At 39.6% G+C, this 9,316-nt stretch overlaps 3 protein-coding genes across 7 annotated transcripts; 2 read left to right on the top strand and 1 right to left on the bottom strand.

The window, feature by feature from the left end:
- Nucleotides 1–2,039: 2,039 nt before the first annotated feature.
- si:ch211-225p5.8 (uncharacterized protein LOC555567 homolog) lies at nt 2,040–5,776 on the top strand. Of its 2 annotated transcripts, none has more exons than XM_026370970.1 (6): nt 2,040–2,310; nt 2,495–2,661; nt 3,090–3,324; nt 4,162–4,321; nt 4,565–4,618; nt 5,744–5,776. In XM_026370970.1, the coding sequence occupies exons 1-5, from the start codon at nt 2,268–2,270 to the stop codon at nt 4,608–4,610; spliced, it is 651 nt and encodes a 216-aa protein (XP_026226755.1). In that variant the 5' UTR covers nt 2,040–2,267; the 3' UTR covers nt 4,611–4,618; nt 5,744–5,776. The 2 variants fall into 2 exon arrangements, with proteins under 2 accessions (XP_026226755.1, XP_026226754.1); XM_026370969.1 differs by lacking the exon at nt 5,744–5,776 and adding an exon at nt 4,755–5,087.
- LOC113169508 (potassium voltage-gated channel subfamily E member 1) lies at nt 5,097–6,636 on the top strand. The gene is made up of 2 exons (XM_026370971.1): nt 5,097–5,860; nt 6,158–6,636. Exon 2 carries the CDS (start codon nt 6,186–6,188, stop codon nt 6,603–6,605), a length of 420 nt encoding a protein of 139 aa, XP_026226756.1. The 5' UTR covers nt 5,097–5,860; nt 6,158–6,185; the 3' UTR covers nt 6,606–6,636.
- Nucleotides 6,637–6,638: 2 nt separating this feature from the next.
- Nucleotides 6,639–9,032, bottom strand: dnajc28 (DnaJ (Hsp40) homolog, subfamily C, member 28). 4 transcript variants are annotated; one of them, XM_026370960.1, is made up of 2 exons: nt 8,967–9,032; nt 6,639–8,182 (listed from the first exon to the last, which is right to left on the bottom strand). In XM_026370960.1, the coding sequence occupies exon 2, from the start codon at nt 8,170–8,172 to the stop codon at nt 7,009–7,011; it is 1,164 nt and encodes a 387-aa protein (XP_026226745.1). In that variant the 5' UTR covers nt 8,173–8,182; nt 8,967–9,032; the 3' UTR covers nt 6,639–7,008. The 4 variants fall into 4 exon arrangements, with proteins under 4 accessions (XP_026226745.1, XP_026226748.1, XP_026226746.1 ...); XM_026370963.1 differs by having other exon boundaries at nt 8,997–9,029; XM_026370961.1 differs by having other exon boundaries at nt 8,963–9,022.
- Between the last annotated feature and the right edge of the window lie 284 nt (nt 9,033–9,316).

The following is a 9,316-nucleotide window of genomic DNA, read 5'->3' as shown; positions in this document are numbered from 1 at the left end:
CGAGAAAGAAGGTGTGTCACTTACAGTGTTTATGCGTGTGTAGTATGACAAAGGTGCAGCCCACCCCAATATAAACAACACACACACACACAGAACACAGAACAAGGGGTCGATTCGGTGTCGTCATTTCCTTGAAGGTTCCCCCCACAAGAGTGGGCTAATCCAAGGTCTTTCTTTCCCCCTCTCTTGCTCACATGTGTCATTTTCAAGATTGTTCTGGCTTTTGTTGTCACTATCACTCACAGGCTCCCACAAGGTTAAAAGAGGTAAGGACCCTTATCAAAAGCTTAGTGCCTCACTCTATGTCATCTGGTTACATCACGTGACAACATCCCTGACCTCCAACACAGCCAGATTATGCAAACACACACATATACACACACAGCCCCACGGCTAGCAAAAAACACATGTATTATACCCTCTTATACTGTGATGATAATTTGTCAGTGTTTCTGTGGCTTCAAAGTGGTGGATGTTAAATTTGTCTTGCGCGAAGGCATTTCCTCTGAAGAAAAGAAAAAACTCTTTACATTCATCACGTTAACACTCTGCCTTTATCTGCCACATGAATCTCTCTGTCACCATAGTCTGCACGCAAGTCGAGGTCTTCAGTCCGCGTCTGTTTTGTCAGCCTTGACTTCAGCGGCCTTGTTTTTCTGACCGTCCAGTTGGCATTGACTGCCTGTCAGAGCCTCTGATGGCAGATATCAAAGGTGATAAGAGACACTACATGGTGTTCCAAAATGTGACTTTCTCTGGTAACTGAACAAGAGGAAAATGTTTAATCACATCTATATGAAATTAGTGGGTAATCTAAGATACTGTAGTATCTTGGTCTAAGTTCATCACAGATTTAATATTGATACTACATTCATGAGAAATTGCAGATATATCAAACTGACAGTGGATAAGACGACATGTTGCGTTATTATAATAGTACTTAAAGTGGAGGACATTTCTAGCATTTTTGAGGTAATAAAGTTACGTAGACAGACATAATTTAGAGTAAATATCAAGGTTTTGGAGTCTCAAGGATGGGCAGATGCCAACTCTATTGCTCAGCTGGTAATTCCGTTTTGAGTAGATCATTTAAATTGTCATCATCCTAATTTTATCTGTGCTGCACTTTCTGTGTTAGTTACTTTCTTTGATTTTGTTTCACCAATAAATGAGAATCCGTCTTCGGGTTATTCCCATCTGAAAACCTTTGGCCAGAACATACTTACACTTCCAAGTCTTTATCTCACTGTTTGTTGCCGCTAAAACAACATATACCGTGGATACTGAGAAATACTCCACCAAGAAGCACCAATAAACAAAACAATGCAGAAAATTTGACCAGGTATTTATAAGTATTTATAAATACTATAAGTAGTAGAAGTATTTATAACAAAATACAATAATGGAACACATTAAGAATAAGAAAGAAAAACAAAGAGACATGATGATAGTCACTATACTTTAATTACCTAAGCATTGCTCACACACTGTACTTCTAGTAACTTATCACTCAAAACACTTGAACAAACTCTGCTGAAGAGACCATGAACAAAATCCCTGAATCCCTGCCAGCTGCAGGTTGCTGTAAATGACCATGACCTTTGACCTGTGGGGAGGAGCAAGAGGACAGAGAAAGATACATTTACAGACAAAGTCCTATATTGGATTAAAACACTATGTACATATACGTAATGTATTCTGATCCCTTTAAGCCTGACATGGTTGGTCTAAAGTATTTGTTTAACAAAACATGTCAGGGGTGATTTTGCATGCCAGACCTGCTGCTTCTTTTTTATTATTATTAAACAGTGAATATAAAATCCACTACGTAGAACAATATAGAACATTTTGGCCTCTAGAAACTAAACTTTCCCTATTTGAGAGCCTATTACTTTGTCAATCTGTAAATAAGAAGAAACAAGCCTGCAGTCTTGCTTTGGATGCACATGGCGTAGTTATGGATCAGATCTCATCCTCTCCGGTTTCTCACACACTCTTCTGGATTCATACGCTCTAAATATAACTGCCTTAAAGTCCGACAGAGCAGGAGAGACTTCAAACTACTACTAAGAAACACAGAGACTCACGTTTTTTTAAATGGACAATTTCTGTGTTCTGAGGACAGAACTAATGGAGTGACAGTCTGGATTAAATGTTCACTGTTTGGCAGGACGCAAGCCAGAAATGTAATCTCAGTGACCACAGGTTTAGGTCAAGTAAAGTACAACATTTTGTTTAACGGCTGGTGATAAGTTGCTCCAGCAGAAATGATATACCACTTATTTATTTTAGTTGTCTTCAGTCTTTTCGGTAAGTCCAAAATGTTTGATTTTAAATTTAATTATGATGTCAGTGATTGAAATTTCATATTAAAATCTGACTATATATTTGAAATATTGTCTTAAAAACCTAAGATCTTGAATTAGCGTTTACGATTCTAACAAATCAACCAGTTCACTCAGTTATTGTGCTGTTTGTTTTCTTTGTCCTGCAGCGTCTCAGTGCCACTGCGGCTGTGCAGAGGTGGACTCCATGACTGAAGCTGTGGCAGGAAAACGATTCCTGCTGGGCTGTATCTCCTGTAAAAGAAGAGAGGAGGTCTCTGCAGAGTCCACTGTAGACTGGCACTTTAAACCACTGGGAGAGGAAGAGTTCAGACATGTGAGTTAAACAGGTGAAATATAAAAACTATATTTATTTTGTATGATAATATGAGTGTATATTTAATTTTAATGTTTCAGATTAGAATAAAAAAAAATTATTTGATTGTCAATTTCTCACAAGCTTTTACATTACACCAAAATAAATCTTTACACCAGTTATTACTTAGAACCCATTAATTGAATGTTTGTGGTACTTGCTTTCTGCTTTCTGACATAATCCAGTATATAGCAAGGCGGCATTGTATTTCTGCCATATTTACAACATGAAATCTAAAAAGAAGGAGAAAGAAAGAAAGCCTTTAATGGTCATATGTCACATTTACATGTTACAATGAAATCTGTCCTCTGCATTTAACCCATCCCCTGGGGGAGCAAAAGATGGTGTTCATGATTGTCAGTCCTTTTCTTTAATTTTTTTAAATTCAGATTTTTCACTATGACCACCCGAATGCTGACATCCTGCATGAAGATTTCAGCCACCGCCTGGAGTGGCACGGGACTAAAAACAGTGATATTCAGATAGGAGCCATCTACATTCATAACGTCACATTTAATGACACAGGGACGTACCGCTGCACCTTCCACCGCACCCTCTTCATGACAGCGTCTACGCAGAATGTCATTGTGGAGAAGGATGTGGAGCTCACTGTGGTGGCTGTAGGTAAGGATGAATAGGCTGGATGTCAGCAGATGGAGAGGAAGCTTTCAGAGCCTTCAGTGTAAAGCTTCTATGTAAAAGTTCAAAACTTTAAAAGTATTCATAGTTCAGAAAAGTTTTCCTGTCAAGAGGCTTTTGTAATGCCTCTGTTTCTAGAACAAATATAAAGCCTTGATTCCACATCTCCTCATCCACGACCCTGCAGTTATACATTTGCAAATGTTTCTCACAAGCACTGGAACTCTACGACTAAATCAGCCAGACAGATTGAATATTCTGCAATATATCCACGTTAGCAGCTCTGTGAAATCATAACCCTCAAGTTCACAGAGATGTAATGCAATTATTGGAACCAAAGTCTGAAATCAAGGCAGTGAGATTTTCCTTTAAACCACAAAAAGTCAGGAGGAACAACAAAGCCAGCTTTAAGATGACCAGGGGTGGTCGAAACATTAGTTTTAGAGTTGTAGTGCTGGTACGTACATTTTAGTGCGAATTTACTTGGTCTTATAACAATGTTTCTGCCAAACCATCCAAATAAATGTTTGAGTTATGAGGATTTATCCTGTGTCTATCCGCACCAGATTTTAAGGCAGTCCATTAAGACACTTCAGACTAGAAGAAAAGATGGACAAAATGAGGGTCAGGTCCATGTTCTAAGGATCTGACAGGTCACATGGAATTGCTGATTTGGATTTAAAATTTGTCACAATCAAATTTAGAAAATAAAGCAAACTGTGTGTGTATGAGTCTATACAGAATATTGCTGGAAATACATTTTTAACCATTAGCGTTCTTAATCTTAATCTGAACACTACAATGTTGCCTCCTCTTTCTCAGCCAATCGGGAGCTGGCAGCAGTCATTTCTGAAATAATGATGTACGTGCTGATTGTGGTTCTGCAGCTGTGGCTCATTGGGGTACTGGTCTACTGTTATAAGAAGATTTCAGCAGAGCACGAGGCTTGGGAAGCCAGAAAAGCTCTCAAGGCTCAGAATGCGTAAGTCATTTAATTTGTCCATTATATAACATAAGATCAACGTGATTCATTTCAGATGAACCTGATCTATTTGAACCAAAATACATTGGTCAGGGGTTTTATGAAATGATGCCCATTTTACTATAGTATGCTTATTTTAGCAGATTATTTTTTACTGTGAATTGTAACTGTAAAAAAGATTTTTTTTTTTTTGTATTTGTTTCTGACATTTTTATAATTAAAATGTTCCTTTTATTTTTCCAGACTGTTGGAATCAAAAGACAACTGTGATGGGGTGCAGCTTGAGTAACATCACTGGTGAGTCAGACTCGCCTTTCAAGTCATTATTATATACATTTTCTGGCTTTAATGTCATATGACCTAAGGATATGTCACATAAACAGTAACAAAGCAATCTGATTTTTGGTGTTTCTATTTTTCATTGTGTATCCAGGTAAAAAGTCCATCTCTGGAAACATCACAACTTTATTGCTGCACCATTATTGTTATGACAACAACATATTTATTGTACAAGAGGTTGATTTTGAATGCCTCAGTCATGGTCAAGCAGTATGTGCGCTATGCAACTTGTGTGATTAACTGGAAATAGAAGGTGATGGTGTGTTAAGCTTAAACAGAATGTCTTTAATTTACCAGTGTCAAGAGACATACACGCTACTATAGCTGGCCTAAATGCCTACATCTGTCTTAAACAATGTCCATCTAAGTTTATAAATGAAGAATAACAGAATAAAAATAAAGGTTTTTATAAATAGATTTCTTCACTGTACTCGCTTTAAGATGCAACAGTGTTACTTTTGAGAATGAGTCATTGCTGATGAACTATATTTGTTTTCAGCGTGTTAATCAAGATGCTTCTGGTGCAAATACTGTGTAATCAAACTTGAACACAGAGTTAAAAAAGGTATACGTGTCTCTGCATGCATCTCTGCTGTCTCTCAAACACCACTGGATTGTACAATAGGTTTCAGGATACACACACACATCTATACACACAGCAGTGACTTAAAGGACATTTAGAGGTGATTGTGTTGTAACTCAATCTAGTCTGGGCTGTGTTGAAGTCTGTCCACCGCTCTGAAAGCAGCTTTGTTCTACTGCATGAGCCTGGCACCACAACACTGACCACAGACTCATACTTCAACTGCAAATGTGAAGATTTAAGATGTAACACGTGGCACACTAAAGCTGCACATGCATTTTTCACAAAATGGGGTTAAACACTAGCTGAGTGAGAAACAAAACACAATGTGGCTCAATGTGGAAAATTCTACCTACAAATAATTGTTTTATTTAGAGAGTTTGACCTTGCCCTGTGACCTCCTAGTTTCATTAAATGTGTTGACATGTTGAACATGCTTTTTTGCAAAAGAGCATGGAAGGAGGGCTCACTGTGTGACTAAAAAAACAGGGGTTGTTCAGTTTTACTTCAGGAGTTGCTTAGAAAACCAGCTGCTTCTAGTCCTTCTGAAGACACAACGTGAAATGATCAATGTCTGCTGACGGCAGTGGAAGGAACTGATAGGAAATCCATGAAAGGTAGGCTCTTTTCAATAATAGTAATGTGGATATAGATTTCTAGAAGTCAACATATTAAACTCTATTATCTCCTTTAACTCTCATAACACCAAAACATATTTTGAAAAGCCAAGAATAAAATAAAATTATATCTGGCAGTCAAGCTCATGTTTGTTCAGTAAGACAAACTGACGTGTCATGTAATTTAAAATTGTTATTTGCTAAGATATCATTAGATATTATTAACACTAAATCATGTGATAATACAGTATTTTGCCTGCAGATATTAATCTTACTCTGCTTCCTTCTCTGTTGCAGTTTATTGAGGTTCCAGCAGAGGTCAGTCATGTCACACATCAACACCACCGAGCTGCAGTCGCTCCTTCTCTCCTTCCTGCAGCACTGCTTCAACAACACAAGTATATTGTCTTCCCCTATACGCCAGAACTACACTACCCAGCAGGCAGCGCACCATGTGGCGGGAACTCTGGCGGACCTTCAATCTCAAGGCATTGTGTATATCCTTCTGGTTGTTGGCATGTTCAGCCTCTTCACATTTGGAATCATGTTCAGTTACATTCGCTCCAAGAAGCTGGAGAGCTCTCATGATCCGTACCACCAGTACATTGCCCACGACTGGACCAAGGTGATGACTTCGTCCAGGTCGGTCGCTCAGGCTCTGTACAGCGAGGCTGCAGTTAACAAACCAAGCAGCAAGGAGCCAGTGATCATCTGCAACCCTGGAGCAGCTGCCAAGCTAGAATGACTGATAGTTCCCAGATTCAATAATATTATAACACATGATGTTTAATTACCTTAACTTTTAATGTTACATAGCAACCAAATGTGACAGTGTAAGGTGTGCATGTTTGGATCAATAATTTCACAGAAACAACTTGTATCATGTTGTATGTTAACAACACATGCAGTTCCTCAGACTTTACAGTTGTGCAACCATCACCACTCAATCCTTCCACTGACATATCTGGACAACAGCACAGAATAAAACTAATTAAGTGGCACAATTGTCTTTAACTTTGATTCAAGCTAAATTGAAATAAGCGTGTGAACACGTCTGTCTGAAATATTCTTCATGGGAACTGTTAAGATTGGTTTAATCAAAAACAACTAATAAACTTTTATCTTTTCCAGTCACTTGTTTGAGAGCTTCAGTGTTTTAATCTGAGCAAATTCCGCATCCAAGACATCAGACCTTGTTTGGTATTTTTAGGTTTAGGTACTGCATTGGCTCTTTTTTTCTCCATCTTCCTCCTCTCTCGCTCCTTCTCTCTCTCTGTCTGCTGGTCCAGTCTACGTTGATGGGCTACTTTCACAGCACGGTCAATCTCTCTGGACATGTTAAAGTGAACCATTTGCATGTTGAGCATCGGTACTATGAGGTTGTAATTGTCCACCATCTTGTTAAGTTTCATCAACTCCTCCTCTACAGATGCACACACCTCCTCCCATTGGCTGTGCTCTTTGGGGGTCATAGGGTCACCAAGCTTGGCCCTCTCCTGTAATAACTTATTTCGGATCTTAGCAGTGGTGTCTCTAATGTCACGTTGGGTAACGACCCAGGGTGGCTGGTAACCATTATCTATAAGGATGCGATTGAGGTTGTGGGTCATAGGATCAGCGTATGGATTGTGCTCAAACTTGTTTAGGGGCTTTCCAGCTCCACTGAGGTTTTTAAAGTCTCCACGAGCCATGGACTCCTGGATCAGGTCCTCCACTAGCCGCTCCACAGCCTGGGTGATCTTGATTTTCCGGCTGCGCTGACGCATGTCTCGTTCCACCAATGCCCCCTCTGCAGCTGCTGCTCTCTCGTGCTCCCTCTGCCGGTAGTTTAAAACCTGTTCGGATGCCCGGTCAACACGAATCTGCTGGTACTGGCGCTCACGCTGGCTAGGCGTTCCTGAACCCATACCTTCAAAGCTAAGGTAGTGTCTGTGTGGAAGTGCTGCACCTCTGAACTTATCCTCATCTTCCACTTCCTTCCCTTCATCAGGGTGCTTGGTCTTGCTCTGATGTGCCAGTACAGCACGGTAGGCTTCCTCAACCCGAGCAAACAGTACTGCATCTGCCGTCGGAGCCCCAGAATCTGGGTGGTAGAGCTTTGCCAGACGCAAGTAGGCCTCTTTCACCTGTGCAGAACTACTGTGCCCCTCGTCAGGCAGCTGCAGGATCCTGTAGCTCTCTTGAAGACTGCGGCTGATCTGAGGGCTGGAACTGAACGCTCTGGGGAACAAGGACTGTCGGGACAAGATCAGCAGAATACGACCATGGTAGAAGTCACTGACTGAAGCCAGTAGATGGAAAGTACAGCTCATTTCTGGCACACTGAAAATTTTGAAAAATAGTTTTAAAAATAAAAAATGTTTTTAACAAACCAAAGTTTTAATAAACATCAACTAATTGCAAGTAAAATAACAGAAATAAGCAAGTGTGAGCCACCTAGCATTCAACTGGATGATCATTTGATAGACTGTACGTGAACAGTAGTGCACTTCAGAAAGAGATGCCTCAGTTATTAAGTTGAATATAAAAATAATGTTGAGAATTCACCAGGATTAGAGAGTACATTTGCAATTACAGTTAAACCAAAACGTTGTAGAAACAGTTTCAGCAAAAGCCCAACAGCATGAAGGGATGATTTGATGATGATCACTGTATTAAACTGCAAATTAAAGAATGGGTGTATGAAATCCGTTTTATTGGCCCATGTGTGTTAAAGCTGCTGATAATCATAAGCATGGTGATTGAGTCATTTCCTTGTAACTTACAGACAAAAGACACTTTGTAATCCACTGGTAAATGACTATAGAGAGCTATCATTGAGTTTACTGACATATTACTGACAAATGACTTAGTGTCACAAATTACTGTACAGGTGATTAGAATAAGTTAAACACATGCCTGTATTAAGGTGTCTTATCTTCAAAAGTCATCAGTACCCACGAATCCCTGAAGCTAACTGCTAAACTAGTTAGCTAGCTAATGCTTCTAATTTCCAGAACAAGACATTTAGCGTTAACATCGTTTAACACTGAGAAGCGGAATAAAAGCTACAGCACAGCTCTGTTTGTGGCAAACGAATGAATAACTTTAAAGTTAAATGACCTACAACTGTCCACAGGAGAGAGAATCAGGTCACCTGCTTGTTTTTGTTGTTATGCTGAGCAGCGGGTTCTTCTTCTCTGGTTTTTTCTCTGGTCGAGTTCTCGTCTTCTTCTTTAGTTTTAATAGTGGTCGGAGAGAAAAAGGTGCGCGTCGCCACCTGCTGCATCGGAGGGTGTCACATCTGGATAAGTTGATTACAGAGGTGGAAGAAGACGTATCCTTAGCATAACCAAAGCAATAATGTAAAAAATACTCACTTGAAAACCATGCATTTAAAATGTAAAAGTATTCATGTCATTTTATTATGATATACATCGACAAAGTGTTTGCTGCCAACAGCAGCAGGAGATATTC

This window comes from Anabas testudineus, chromosome 16 (assembly GCF_900324465.2).
Source record: "Anabas testudineus chromosome 16, fAnaTes1.2, whole genome shotgun sequence".
NCBI lineage: Eukaryota > Metazoa > Chordata > Actinopteri > Anabantiformes > Anabantidae > Anabas > Anabas testudineus.
The sequence above is the reverse complement of the archived record's forward strand: the minus strand, read 5'-3'. Positions and strand labels throughout refer to the sequence as shown.